Source organism: Dermochelys coriacea, chromosome 28 (genome assembly GCF_009764565.3).
Source record: "Dermochelys coriacea isolate rDerCor1 chromosome 28, rDerCor1.pri.v4, whole genome shotgun sequence".
Classification (NCBI taxonomy): domain Eukaryota; kingdom Metazoa; phylum Chordata; order Testudines; family Dermochelyidae; genus Dermochelys; species Dermochelys coriacea.
Genome location: NC_050095.1, coordinates 461,200 through 475,158, shown reverse-complemented (window position 1 = coordinate 475,158; position 13,959 = coordinate 461,200). Strand labels below are relative to the sequence as shown.

Below are 13,959 nucleotides of genomic sequence, written 5' to 3'. Positions count from 1 at the left end.
CCATGCCACTGCCCCCCCGGCCCTGCATGAACCGTGCCCCCCATGCCACTGTATGCACCTTACCCCCCCATGCCACTGCCCCCCCGGCCCTGCATGCATCTTACCCTCCCATGCCACTGCCCCCTGGCCCTGCATGACCCATGCCCCCCCATGCCACTGCCCCCCCGGCCCTGCATGAACCGTGACCCCCATGCCACTGCCCCCCCGGCCCTGCATTAACCGTGCCCCCCATGCCACTGTATGCACCTTACCCCCCCATGCCACTGCCCCCCGGCCCTGCATGCACCGTGCCCCTCATGCCACTGTATGCACCTTACCCCCCATGCCACTGCCCCCCGGCCCTGCATGAACCGTGCCCCCCATGCCACTGCCCCCCCGGCCCTGCATGAACCGTGTCCCCCATGCCACTGCCCCCCCGGCCCTGCATGAACCGTGCCCCCCATGTCACTGTATGCACCTTACCCCCCCCATGCCACTGCCCCCCCGGCCCTGCATGAACTGACCCCCCCATTCCACTGCCACCCCCAGCCCTGCATGCACCGTGCTCCCCCATGCCACTGCCCCCCCAGACCTGCATGCACCGTGACCCCCATGCCACTGCCCCCCCGGCCCTGCATGACCCATGCCCCCCTATGCCACTGCCCCCCCAGCCCTGCATGAACCGTGACCCCCCATGCCACTGACCCCCCGGCCCTGCATGCACTGTGCCCTGCATGCCACTGTATGCACCTTACTCCCCCATGCCACTGCCACCCGGCCCTGCATGCACCTTGCCTCCCATGCCACTGCCCCCCTGGCCTGCATGCACCATGCCCCCCATGCCACTGTATGCACCTTACCCCCCCATGCCACTGCCCCCCGGCCCTGCATGCACCGTGCCCCCCATGCCACTGCCCCCCGGCCCTGCATGCATCTTACCCTCCCATGCCACTGCCCCCTGGCCCTGCATGACCCCTGCCCCCCCATGCCACTGCCCCCCCGGCCCTGCATGAACCGTGACCCCCCATGCCACTGCCCCCCCGGCCCTGCATTAACCGTGCCCCCCATGCCACTGTATGCACCTTACCCCCCCATGCCACTGCCCCCCGGCCCTGCATGCACCGTGCCCCCCATGCCACTGCCCCCCGGCCCTGCATGCATCTTACCCTCCCATGCCACTGCCCCCTGGCCCTGCATGACCCATGCCCCCCCATGCCACTGCCCCCCCGGCCCTGCATGAACCGTGACCCCCCATGCCACTGCCCCCCCGGCCCTGCATTAACCGTGCCCCCCATGCCACTGTATGCACCTTACCCCCCCATGCCACTGCCCCCCGGCCCTGCATGCACCGTGCCCCTCATGCCACTGTATGCACCTTACCCCCCATGCCACTGCCCCCCGGCCCTGCATGAACCGTGCCCCCCATGCCACTGCCCCCCCGGCCCTGCATGAACCGTGTCCCCCATGCCACTGCCCCCCTGGCCCTGCATGAACCGTGCCCCCCATGCCACTGTATGCACCTTACCCCCCCATGCCACTGCCCCCCCCGGCCCTGCATGAACTGACCCCCCCATTCCACTGCCACCCCCAGCCCTGCATGCACCGTGCTCCCCCATGCCACTGCCCCCCCCGGACCTGCATGCACCGTGCCCCCCATGCCACTGCCCCCCCGGCCCTGCATGACCCATGCCCCCCTATGCCACTGCCCCCCAGCCCTGCATGAACCGTGACCCCCCATGTCCCTGACCCCCCGGCCCTGCATGCACTGTGCCCTGCATGCCACTGTATGCACCTTACTCCCCCATGCCACTGCCCCCCGGCCCTGCATGCACCTTGCCCCCCATGCCACTGTATGCACCTTACCCCCCCATGCCACTGCCCCACCGGCCCTGCATGCACCGTGCCCCCCATGCCACTGCCCCCCCGGCCCTGCATGCATCTTACCCTCCCATGCCACTGCCCCCTGGCCCTGCATGACCCATGCCCCCCCATGCCACTGCCCCCCCGGCCCTGCATGAACCGTGCCCCCCCAGCCCTGCATGCACCGTGCCCTCCCCATGCCACTGCCCCACCGGCCCTGCATGCACCGTGCCCCCCATGCCACTGCCCCCCCGGCCCTGCATGCATCTTACCCTCCCATGCCACTGCCCCCTGGCCCTGCATGACCCATGCCCCCCCATGCCACTGCCCCCCAGGCCCTGCATGAACCGTGACCCCCCATGCCACTGCCCCCCCTGGCCCTGCATGCACCGTGCCCCCCCAGCCCTGCATGCACCGTGCCCTCCCCATGCCACTGCCCCCCCAGTCCTGCATGAACCGTGCCCCCCCATGCCACTGCACTCCCTGCCCCTGCATGAACCGTGACCCCCCATGCCACTGCTCCCCCCGGCCCTGCCCCATGCAGCCCCCCCCGCCCTTTGCCATGCATGGACCCTGCTACCTGCCCTGGCCCTGACCCATGCGCTTGCCCCCTCTCCCGCCCTGTGCCATGCATGGACCCTGGCCCTGCCCCACAACTGGAAACCGTCAGCTGCAGCTTCTCCCCACGGAAGTTGCCCAACCAGCTGTGAAATCAAAACCGAGAGCCAGACTTGGGGCTTCTCTTCCAGGCTTAGCCTCGGCCCGAGACTGCCAGGCCTCACCCCATCCCCGGCCTCTGGAGGCCCCCGAGCTGATAGAGCTCACCTAGGGCGGGGGGCTCAGTGTCTGCCACCCACCCCCCAGTCATCCCCAGCTCCTGGGCGTGGGCAGGTGCTCAGACCCACAGCTGCCCTAGGACCAAGCCCCCACCCCCATCAGGAGAGATTCCCCCAGCCTCTGCCCTTTTGATCACCCAGCTCCCTTGCCAGCCCCAGCCCCAGCCCCAGCCCCAGCCCCAGCGCCCCGCAGCGTGCACGGCCCTTTCCAGCCCCCTCCCCTTGAGGCGGCAGGCCGAGCGGTTTCCAGGCCCCTCCGATTGAGAAAGATAGGCTGGGAGGTTTCCTGGTTGCCCCCCCTCGAAGCAGGTGCACAGGATGGTATCTCGGCCCTGCCCCTTGATTGAGGCGGCTGCTCTGGGCAATGTCCAGGGCCCCCCGCATTGGGACGGTCACACATGGTGGTTTCTAGTCCCCCCAATTGGGACGGTCACGCATGACGGTTTCCAGCCCCCCCCCATGAGGACGGTCACGCATGGCGGTTTCCAGCCCCTCCCCGCGATCGCGGGGCGATGACGTCAGGCGGGCGGGCGGTTTCCAGGCCCCCTGCGATCGCGGGGCGATGACGCACGGCGGGCGGTGCGCGCGCGCGCGGTTTCCAGGGCCTCCCGTCGCGTGGCGATGACGTCAGGCGGGCGGGCGGTTTCCAGGGCCGCCGGCCGCGAAGCGATGACGTGACCGGCAGGGGGCGGTGCGCGCGCGGGCAGCATGGCGGCGGCGGCGGCGGCGGGCTCGGGCTGCCCGGGGCGGCTGGTGATGGAGGCGCTGGGCGGGGTCCGGCCCCTGCCCGGCCTGGTGCGCGGCCTGCGAGACAGCGGGCAGGTGAGACCCCCGGAGCCCCGCCCCCTCTTCCTGGCAGGCCCCGCCCCCTCCCCGCCGGAGCCCCGCCCCCTCTCCCTGCGGGCTTTCCCGGCAGGCCCCGCCCCCTGCCCGCTGTTCCTGCTCACTCCCTTCCCCGGAGCCCCGCCCCCTCTCCCTGGCAGGCCCCGCCCCCTCCCCGCCGGAGCCCCGCCCCCTCTCCCTGCGGGCTTTCCCGGCAGGCCCCGCCCCCTGCCCGCTGTTCCTGCTCACTCCCTTCCCCGGAGCCCCGCCCCCTCTCCCTGGCAGGCCCCGCCCCCTCCCCGCCGGAGCCCCGCCCCCTCTCCCTGCGGGCTTTCCCGGCAGGCCCCGCCCCCTGCCCGATGTTCCTGCTCACTCCCCTCCCCAGAGCCCCGCCCCCTCTCCCTGGCAGGCCCCGCCCCCTCCCCGCCGGAGCCCCGCCCCCTCTCCCTGCGGGCTTTCCCGGCAGGCCCCGCCCCCTGCCCGCTGTTCCTGCTCACTCCCTTCTCCGGAGCCCCGCCCCCTCTCCCTGGCAGGCCCCGCCCCCTCTCCCTGCTGTGAGCCCCGCCCCCTCCATGCCAGGCCCCGCCCACTCCCTGCTCTGCACCCCGCCCCCTCCCCCAGAGCCCCGCCCCCTCCCCGCTGTGCCCAGCTCACTCCCTGCCTGCAGCCCCGCCCCCTCCTTGCCAGGCTCCATCCCCGGAGCCCCACCCCCTTCACGGGGCCCCGCCCAGTCCCTGCTGGGAGCCCCGCCCCCTTGCCTTGGCCCCGCCCCCTCCCCGCTGTGTCCAGCCCACCACCCTGCTGGGAGCCCTGCCCCCTGCCTGCCCAGGGCACCGCCCCCTGAGTCCCACCCCCTTCCACAGTGCGGAGCCCCACCCTCCTCCAGGCCCATCCTCCTCCCTGATCTGACCCCCCTCATCAGCGGGGCCTGGGGAAGGGTAGGGTAGGGTAGGGTAGGGTAGGGCGGGGGGTCCGTGGAGCAGAATAGCCTGGGGGGCTCCTCCATTTCCGCAGGGGGCTCCAGGGCAGGTGCGCCATGCTGCCCCCGTCCCGGGGCTGGGGGGGGCGCTGTACTGTCCGAGGCACCTTGCTAACCTCTCCCTTGTTTCCCAGAACCTGCAGGCTCTGGGGGGCCTGATTGGGGTCACCAATGCCCGGCTGGGTGCTGCCAAGACACGGTGAGTTGCCCCCCCTCTCCCCCCCACACCCCTTGCTCTGGGGGCAGAGGGGTCTGACCTATCCCCCCAAAGGGCTGGTTCCACTGGGCAGCTGGGAGCCCCCTGTACGGAGCCACTGGGGAACCTCTCCCCGGGGTTCCCTTTATCGGGGATTTCAGACCCCCCCAGCCCCTTATACTGAAAGCCACAGGAAAACTCTCCCCAGCTTCTCTGGGCTCCCCTGGGAAATCCTGCCCCAGTTTCCCTTATAGGGGCAGGAGCCACCTCCCCACAGATGTGCCCCATAGAGGCACCCCTGGAGCTGCTTCCCCAGCACGTGCCCCCAAGAGAGGCGGCTCTGGCGTTTGCAGACCCCATGAGGGCCGGCGGACTCAGCCCCCCCGCCCCTTAGCTGGGTGGGTGCCCCTCCTGATCTCCCTCTGCCCCCCCAGGTTTGAGGGTCTGTGTCTGCTCTCCCTGCTAGTGAGCGAGAGCCCCACGGAGCCGTTCCAGCAGCACAGCCTGGGCTGGCTGCGGGCCCTGCAGCACCTGCTCCAGGTGAGGGGGGCAGTGGGGGACACAAAGGGGGGAGAGGACGGGGAGGGCCTAGTGGGGGGGTGAAAAAACAGGGGCTGCGGGTTGAGCTGGGGATGGGGGCGGAGCAAGAGGGGTGGAGTAGGGAGAGGGGAGGGAGTGGGGCTGGAAGGGGTGGTGTGGGGCAGACGGGAAGGGGTCGTGGCTGGCCTGGCCTGACTCCCCGTCCCCGCTGTCCCAGTCCCAGGACCCTGCCCCCACCATGGCGCTGGGGGTGGCCGTGCTGCGGGACCTGCTGCTGTTCTCCTGCCAGCTGCCCGAGCTGGCGCGGGACATCGGCACCAACCACATCCCCGGCCTGCTCACCTCCCTGCTGGCCCTCAAACCCGAGGTGAGTGCCCCCCTGCCCCCCCTCACAGCGCCAGCCCTAGAGGGGACTAGGCCCCGGGCCCCATTCCCCGCCCCCCTGAGCCAGTCCCCGCCCAGGGGCCGGGTGGGAGCCGGTGCCCCTTAGAGGGGACAGGCCCCGGGCCCCATTCCCTGCCCCCTTGAGCCAGTCCCCGCCCGGGGGCTGGGTGGGAGCCAGCGCACCCTAGAGGGGACAGGCCCTGGCCCCCATTCCCCGCCCCCCTGAGCCAGTCCCCGCCCAGGGGCCGGGTGGGAGCCGGCGCCCCCTAGAGGGGACAGGCCCCGGGCCCCATTCCCTGCCCCCTTGAGCCAGTCCCCTCCTGGGGGCCGGGTGGGAGCGCTGATGGCGTCTCTGCTCTCTCCCCAGTGCCAGCTGTCGGCTCTGGAGGGCATCAAGGCGTGCATGACCTTTTACCCGCGGGCCTGCGGCTCTCTCCGGGTAAGTCTGTCTCCCTGCTCCGGGGGGCCCCTCCTGGGGCAGGGGAGGGGCCCCCCCGGACGCTGTGGGGCGCCTGGGGCTCATTGCCTGGCTGCTCACCCACTTTCTCTCCTCGCCCCCAGGGCAAACTAGCTGCTTATTTCCTGTCCCGAGTGGACGCTGATTCGCCTCAACTGCAGCAGGTATGGGGGGGGGCCTCTGGGAGCTGGCCCAAGGCATGCTGGGAACCCCGCCCCCCATATAGCTCCCCCCCCATTGGTGTGGTTATCTCCATCTGCCTCCCTGGGCAGCTGGGCCTGCGGGGATCTGCACAGAGGGGCAGATGGGTGGGGGGCTGCGAGGGGCAGCTGTGTGTGTGTGTGTGGGGGGGGGGGGGGGTTGCTCCCCCAGGACATGCGGAGAGATGCGGGGATTGGTGCATGGGGGAGTAGGTGGGGGGTGGGGGGAGCTGCACTTGGGAAGAGCTGTCCTGCGACACAGGGGATTTTGTGTGTGGGCTGGGGGGGTGTCTTTGGATCTGGGGGTGGTTGGGGATCAACCCCCAGGGGCCTCCCTCAGGGTTGGGGACTTGGGAGGGGTGGGGGTCACCCATTGGGGGGCACGAGGTGGCCCCGCAGCTGTGGTTGGGTGTGGGGAGCAGGGGAGCTGATGGGGGGCTCCTGTGGGGGGGGGCTGGGGCTCTCCCCTAGCTGGGGGGGCACTGACTCTGTCTCTCCCCCCCCCCCCCAAAGCTGGCGTGCGAATGTTACGTGCTGCTGCCCTCGCTAGGTGCCGGCTTCACCCAGGGGCTGAAGCACACAGAGTGCTGGGAGCAGGAGCTGCACGGGCTGCTGGCCACGCTGCATGGCCTGCTGGGAAACCTTTACGAGGGCGCCGAGACCGGTAAGGGGGGACGCGCACAGGAGGGGAACCCAGGCGTCTGGCTGATCGGAGCCCCCATCAGAGCTCCCGGGGGCAGACGCCAGTGAGGGAGGGGTTAACCCAGGCGTCCGGCCGATCAGAGCCCCAATCAGATCTCCTGGGGGCAGACACCTGTGCGGGGGGGTGAACCCAGGCATCCGGCCGATCAGAGCCCCCATCAGAACTCCCGGGGGCAGACGCCAGTGGGAGGAGGTGAACCCAGGCGTCCGGCCGATCGGAGCCCCCATCAGAGCTCTCTGGGGCAGATGCCAATGGGGGTGGGGGTGAACCCAGGTGTCCGGCCGATCAGAGCCCCTATCAGATCTCCCGGGGGCAGATGCCAGTGCAGGGGGGTGTGTGTGTAAACCCAGGCGTCCGGCGTGGGAGGTCTCCATTATCCTAGGATACTGCTCGCAGGGGAAGAGTAAAGGTTGGGGAGGGGGGCCCGGGACCCCAGCATCCTGCCCAGCCCCATGGAGGGCTGGGAACCCCCCATCCACTGACAGGCCCCGCTCCCACCCCCCGCAGACCCCCTGCCCTATGAGGGCCCTGGCGTGGAGCTGCTACTGCCGCCGACGCCGCCCGACGGGGAGACGAGCTTCGTCCTGAACCTGTGCAACCGCTTCTCCGGCCTGGCCAAGTGCCTGCAACTCATGCTCAGGTACCCGCCCAGCCCCCTGCCGCCCAGCCCCCCGCCGCGCAGCCCCCCATGAACCCTGCCGGGGTTCCCCGATCCGCCAGCCCCCGCGTTCCCCCTCTCGGACTCTTGACGGTGAGCGAACGCCAGGTCCCGAGGGCCACGGAGACGCCTGGCTGCTTTGTTCCTGGCCTGTCCGGCACGGCCCCGGCCATGGGGTGCCGGGCTACAGAGTGTGGGCTGGTCTCTGCGCCCCCTTAGCCCATCACTGTCACACCTGCCTCCGGGGGTCGCTGCACCGATCCCACCCCCTAGACGCTTGTGTAAGACACGGGGGAAACCGAGGCACGCGCACAGTTACTCAGAGATGGCCCCGGCTGGGTTCCCTGCAGGACAGCGCCCCCTAGTGCCGTAGCAGGGGGGTTTGTGCTGACTCAAAGGGGAGAGCCTCCCCACCCCAGCAAACGCCCCCTCCCCCCCCGTTCTGTCCCATTGCAGCAGCGAGTTTGTGGCTCCAGTGACGGTTCCGGTCCAGGACGTTCTGGATCTCGTCTGCCGGGCTCTGAACATCTCCATCAAGAACATTGTGAGTTGCGGGGTTGGGGGGGGAATATCCCGCTAGCCCTGCCCTCGGGCTGGGAGCTCTGGGGAGAGGCCCATACAGCTGTGTAGGGCCCAGCCTGCCTGCTCTTAAAGGGCCAGCGCCGTGCTTGGCTCTCGGGGAGACATATGGTCTCCGTCGCCGCCCCCGCCCCCGGGTATGTGGGGCTGGAGTTGCTCCCCGCTACTCCCCTTATGGGGGAGGATCTAGTCCCCCCTCGAGCCCCAAGGTGGGGACTGGATCCTATCTGACCCCCCCCACCGTCTCCCCCCTCCCCAGAGCTGGTACGGCGACGGCCCCCTGAGAATGCTGCTGCTGCCCACTGTCCACCTGCAGACCCTGGATGTGCTGTCGGCCTTGATCCTGGCGTGAGTCCGCTGGGGCGGGGCAGGTGTGGGGCTGGGGTGGGAGAGTGCTGGATATGGGGCCCGGCTGGGGCAGCATGGGGGGATATGGGAGGGGTCCCTGCCTTATCGTGCTGACCCCTCTCCCCCCAGGGGTGGGGCCCGGCTAGGGCAGCGTGGGGGGATATGGGGGGGGTCCCTGCCTCACCGCGCTGACCCCTCTCCCCCCAGGGGTGGAACCCGGCTGGGGCAGCTCGGGGGCGTCCCTGCCTCACCATGCTGACCCCTCTCCCCCTAGGTGTGGGGCCCGGCTGGCACGCTGGGGCAGCGTTCTGGGCCGGCTCTTCCCCCAGGTTCTGGGCGCCTGGAGCAGCTGCAGGGACTCGGTGCCGCTGGGCCAGGAGAAGCCCTACAGGTCAGTGGGAGTCTAGGGGACGAGCTGGCGGGGGGCCGAGGGGGGGTCCCGTTCTGCAGCCATGCCCTGACCCCCCCCCTCTTTCGCAGCGCCGTGCGCACCAGGCTCTACCAGGTCCTGGAGCTGTGGGTGCAGGTGGGCGGGGCCGGCGCAGGGGTGCTGCAGGGCCCCCCCCACTGCAGTGAGGCCCTGCTGACCCACCTGCTGAGTGACATCGTCCCCCCCACGGATAGCGTCAAGGTGAGCCCCCCCCGAACCTCCCTCTGCACCCTGGGGCCCCCTAGAGAGACCCTGTGCACTGTGTGCGGGGCAGCCCTGCCTGCCAGGGGAGAGTGCCCCCTGCTGAGACCCCCACCCCGCTCCCTGCCCTACCGCACCCCCTAGTGCCGTCCGGGGGCCAGCCCTGCCTGCCAGGGGAGAGCCCTCTGCTGAGCCCCCATCCCTGCCCCTCAGCGCCCCCGAGTGCCTCCCTGAGGCCAGGCCTGCCTGCCAGGGGAGAGCACACCCTGCTGAGCCCCCTGTCCTGCCCCCTGCCCCACAGCAACTTCTAGCGCCGCATTAACCCCTCTTGCTCCCCCCAGCTGAAAGTGGAGCGCCCTGGCTCGGAGGGGAAGCCCAGCGCCCCCAAGAAGCCAAAGCTCTCGGAGGGGGGTGAGGCCCCCTCCCTGCACCGCAAGCAGGACCCCATGGCCAACAGTGACGTGTGCAAGGCGGCTCTGCAAGGTAACAGGGCCCCCCAGTGCCCTGCCCCCGGGGAGCGGGAGCCTGGAGCCCCAGCCAGGCCTGGGGGTGGGGCCGGGGGAGGCCATTTCTCCCATTGTGGTGGGGCTGCATGTGGGGCATGGGTCCCTGTGGGATGTGGGGCCCCTTGGCTTTTGCCTTGTCCCTCCCATCTCTGAGTGGGGCTCACTCTTTGGGGGAGGTTGGGGGAGAACTGAGCTGCCTGTCGCCCCCCCCAGACCCTGAACCTCTCCTGTCTCCCTGCAGCGTTGAGCTGGGCCATCATACTGGGGGGAAGTCTGGTCAAGGAGGAGACCCACAGGGTGAGTGATGGAGGGTGCGGGGGTGTTAGATGGGGCAGGCACATGGGGCTTGGGGGAGGAGGGGGAGTTGGGGCACAGGGCGGTTGGGTGGAAGGCAGGGGATGGGGAATTAAAGGGGTGGGGGGCTCCGGGTTGCGGGGTGAGTGGGGGGCTCTGGGTTACGGGGTGCTGTCTCTAACCGCCACACCCCCGGTCTCTCCCCACAGAAGCTGCAGGAGCTGGTGGTGCCGCTGCTGCTCCGCCTGGCCCAGGGGGACGTGCCCCCCGGGGGCCCCTACGCCAGCCCGGCCTGCCGCCACCAGCTCTACCGTCTGCTGCTGGCCCTGCTCCTGGCCCCTGCGCCCACCTGCCCCCCGCCCCTGCACTGCGCCCTGCGAGCCTTCACCCTGGGCCAGCGGGACCCCAGCCTGCAGGTGAGACCCCGCAGGGACCCCCCAACCCCACCATTCCCCCCCCCCCCCAGGTCCAGCACTGCCCCCCACTCCAGCACTCTCCCCATCTCTCTCGCCCCCTGCAGGTGTCGTCCTTCTGCGCCGAAGCCCTGGTGACCTGCAGCGCCCTGGCCCGTCCCCGGGTGCCCTCCTTGCAGCTGCCTCTCCCTGGCTCCACCCCCTCCGCTGGCCCTGCCCCCTCGGAGCTGGCCGCCTCCCCCTTCCGCCAGGCCCCGCCCTTCCCTGCCCCACTGTCTGCTCGCCCCCCGTCCGCCGCCACCAACCACCTGGGGCTGGCGCCACCTCGGCTGCCCCCCTCCGCCACACCCGGCCTGGGCCTGGCGGAGGAGCCCGGGGAGGCGGGCGATCCCCGGCTGCTGGCCCCGCCCTCTCCCGGGGGCACAGGAGAGGAGGGGGCGGGGCTGGGGGGCAAGCCCCGGCGCCCCGTCTACGTGCACTATGAGAAGGAGGAGGAGTCGGACGTGGAGATCTCCCTGGAGAGCGACTCCGACGACAGCGTGGTCATCGTCCCCAAGGGGCTGCTGCCCAAGCCCCCCCCGCCTCCCCCCGTGCCCCCCTCCCCGCCCCCCGTCCAGCCCCCCGAGGAGCCGCCCGCCACACCCCTCCCGCCCACTGCCGGCGAGGCGCTGCCCAGCCTGGGCGAGGAGAACCCGGCCGTGATCAACATCAACAGCAGCGAGGAGGAGGAGTTCCCGGAGGAGGAGGAAGACGAGGAGGAGGAGGAGGAAGACGAGGAGGAGGGGGAGGAAGACGAGGAGGAGGAGGAGGAGGAGGAGGAGTACTTCGACGAGGAAGACGAGGACTTCGAGGAGGAGGAATTCGAGGAGGAGGAAGAGCTGGGGGAGGAGGAGGAAGAGGAGGAGGAGTACGAGGAGGAGGAAGGCCTGTCGGAGGAAGAGGAGGAGGAAGAGGAGGGGGCCCTGTCGGAGGAAGAGCGGGCACCCCCCGGCCCCCAGGAGCCGCCAGCCGCACCCGGGGAGCCGGACGACCTCATCATGGAGGTAGAGGAGAGCCAGGCAGCTGAGCCGCCACCCCACGAGGAGGAGGAGGAGAATGAGGAGGAGGTGGTGGTCATGAAGACTAGCCCCCCGGCCGCCCCCCAGCCACTGGAGGAGGACGAGGAGCTGCCGCCGGCGCCGCCCACCCCGCCCCAGCGGGCCAGCCCCCTCCAGGCCCCGCCTCCCACCCAGGAGGAGATGGAGGAGGAGCCCCCACTGCTGGAAGCCCCGCCCCCTGCCCTGGAGGAGGAGCAGCCGCCCCCCAAGGAGGAGGGGGCGCCCCCAGCGGGGGATCCGGGGGAGGGCGCCGGAGAGGGGGCCCAGCCCAGCCCCAAGGGGGAGCAGCCGGCAGTGAAGGCAGAGGTGAGACGGGGGGGTGAGATGGAGTGAAAAGGGGGGCCCAGTGGAGGGGTGTGGGGGACGGGACACCCCCGCAGAGGGAGTAGGGGTGAGGTGTGGGTCGGGGGCTGAGGGGCGGAGATGGGGGCTGGGCAGGGTGGGAACGGGGCTGTCCCTAGGGCAAGGGCCCCCATTTCACCCCCCATTTCCCCCCCAGGTGGAGGTGGACGAGACGGCGACCATGCTGGCTGACTTCATTGACTGCCCTCCGGACGACGAGAAGGGGCCCCCCGAACCCGGCCCCTAGGGGAGCCCCCGACATGCCTGCCCATCCCCGGGAACCCCCCAACCAACCTCCCCCCTCCACTGTGTGTGTCGGATAGTTCAATAAACACCCCTCTAGCGCCAGGCTGTGCCGTCTGTGTGTGGAGGGGAGCGGGGGACGCGGTTACTGGCGGGGGCGACAGTTCAGGGCAGTTGCACCTGTATCCCCACCACACCCTGGGGGGATAACCCATGCCATATTGGGGGGGAGGTCTGACATCCCCAGGGGATGGGGTAACCCCCCACTACCTGTCTCACCCAGCTGCCCCCTCCTTACGCCCCCCCAATATCAAACCCCACATCCAGTGCCCCTGAGGCGGGGCGAGCTGACGGAGGTGGGGGGCTTTGTTCGCGGCAGCAGGGCTGGGGCGGTGCCGGCCCATGTCGGGGGGAGGGGGGGTGACCCAAGACCGTGTATCAGGATAGCAAAGAGATAGCAGGGCGGGTGTCTGTCTATCCCAGGGGGCAGCAGAGACGGCTTATGTGAGTCTGTGCCCCCTGGCATCTGTGGGGTGTGAGGACCTGGCTTCACTACCCAACCGAGGCAGGGCTTGCTGGGGCATATCCTGGGGAGCTGCTGGACTGGCCCCCTGCAGAGAGCCCCCGTGCCTGGGTCTCTGATGGATGGGACCCCCCCGGAGCCTCTAAGGGGGTGTGGAGACTCCCCCTTCTCTGGGCCGTGAGGGGGTGAGGTCTGTGTGTGGGGGACCCTGTCACAGATTCGCAGGCTTGGGCACCGCTCCGGATGAAGCCGGGCAGGACTTGGGTGCAGCGTCTCCCCCTGCCGACCCCCAGGCCAAGGAGCCTGCTTGGGTTGGGTGCCCCCTGGGAGCGCTCAGCCCCCTGAACTCCCTGCAGTGAGTCCCCCTGGGCAGGGCCCCTGGGTACCCCTCACATGCCCCCAAAGGGCCATGCCCCCCACCCCACTCCCCGCTGCTGGTAGTTGTCTCACAGCCGGGTTATTGGCTATCGGGAACCCAGCATAGGACAGGGCGTTTGCACCGGGAGCAGGGACCAGCAGCAACGTCCCTCTGGGGGGGACCCAGAGCCCCTCCCCGAGTCCCAAACCAGCAGCCCAGCCTCAGGCCCCCCCCAGCTCTGGGCTTCATCTCTCTCCTGGGCAAACCGGTCACCTGGGTGCTCTGTTCCCTCCGGCTGGCTCCTTGCAGGGGACGGGCCCTGGCCATGGGGTGCCGGGCTACAGAGTGTGGGCCGGTCTCTGTGCCCTGTTAGCCAGTCGCCATCACTCCTGCCTCTAGGGGTCGCTGTGCCCCCGAGAGACAGGAGTGACACGTGGGGAAACTGAGGCGCGCACACAGTGGTCAGACACGACATGAAGAACATTCCCGCTTTGGCGCAAGAAGAATCTAGAGTGCAGAATGACAGAATAACGGACAGACGTTCGTGGTTACACTGCGAACTCCACACCGAACAAGCGCCGAGGGTGAACCAAGCCAGCGTGAAACAAAAAAGTGTTGTTTCGTTGCCAAAGGGTCGGGCTTTGAAGAGTTTACAGAGGCTGTGGAAGCGAATAATTAACACGGGTGGGGCATCCGAAGCACGCTGTACAAAGGCGTCACACCATCGCCGCGTTTTCAAGAGTCTAAGAAAAATGCCGGCCGAGTTTGAAGAGGACAAAGCCAAGTGGAAGCAGAAAAGAAGAATTTGAGGAGGGAAAAAACCAAAATACCCAGGTCCTGCCATGCTTTCCGTGTCCTGTGGCAAGCCGTGGGCTGGGAGATGAATCTGCGTGGCGAGATGAGCGAAATCATTTGGAAGTGGACGCAGAAAAAGCCAAACTACAGATTTATTTTGGTTTTCAAAACACTGCATGCGAGGACCCGTTTCCAGCGTCCCTCAGCCATAAGAAG

General features: G+C 69.6%; 1 protein-coding gene across 2 annotated transcripts; it reads left to right on the top strand.

Moving 5' to 3' along the window:
- Positions 1 to 3,340: 3,340 nt before the first annotated feature.
- PELP1 (proline, glutamate and leucine rich protein 1) lies at positions 3,341 to 12,173 on the top strand. Of its 2 annotated transcripts, none has more exons than XM_043503693.1 (18): positions 3,341 to 3,497; positions 4,611 to 4,675; positions 5,107 to 5,212; positions 5,430 to 5,579; positions 5,964 to 6,035; positions 6,158 to 6,217; positions 6,767 to 6,917; positions 7,464 to 7,596; positions 8,071 to 8,158; positions 8,453 to 8,541; positions 8,816 to 8,932; positions 9,022 to 9,172; positions 9,514 to 9,655; positions 9,920 to 9,975; positions 10,182 to 10,388; positions 10,493 to 11,155; positions 11,192 to 11,788; positions 11,982 to 12,173. In XM_043503693.1, exons 1-18 carry the CDS (start codon positions 3,384 to 3,386, stop codon positions 12,069 to 12,071), a joined length of 3,051 nt encoding a protein of 1,016 aa, XP_043359628.1. In that variant the 5' UTR covers positions 3,341 to 3,383; the 3' UTR covers positions 12,072 to 12,173. The 2 variants fall into 2 exon arrangements, with proteins under 2 accessions (XP_043359628.1, XP_043359629.1); XM_043503694.1 differs by having other exon boundaries at positions 3,357 to 3,502; positions 4,608 to 4,675.
- Positions 12,174 to 13,959: the final 1,786 nt, after the last annotated feature.

Bases quoted from the DNA above. Each gene is read 5' to 3' on its own strand.
- PELP1 (XM_043503693.1), top strand. From the start codon at position 3,384: ATGGCGGCGGCGGCGGCGGCGGGCTCGGGCTGCCCGGGGCGGCTGGTG. The intron at 5,580-5,963 runs GTGAGTGCCCCC...CTCTCTCCCCAG, and splicing joins TGCTGGCCCTCAAACCCGAG to TGCCAGCTGTCGGCTCTGGA. The intron at 10,389-10,492 runs GTGAGACCCCGC...CGCCCCCTGCAG, and splicing joins AGCGGGACCCCAGCCTGCAG to GTGTCGTCCTTCTGCGCCGA.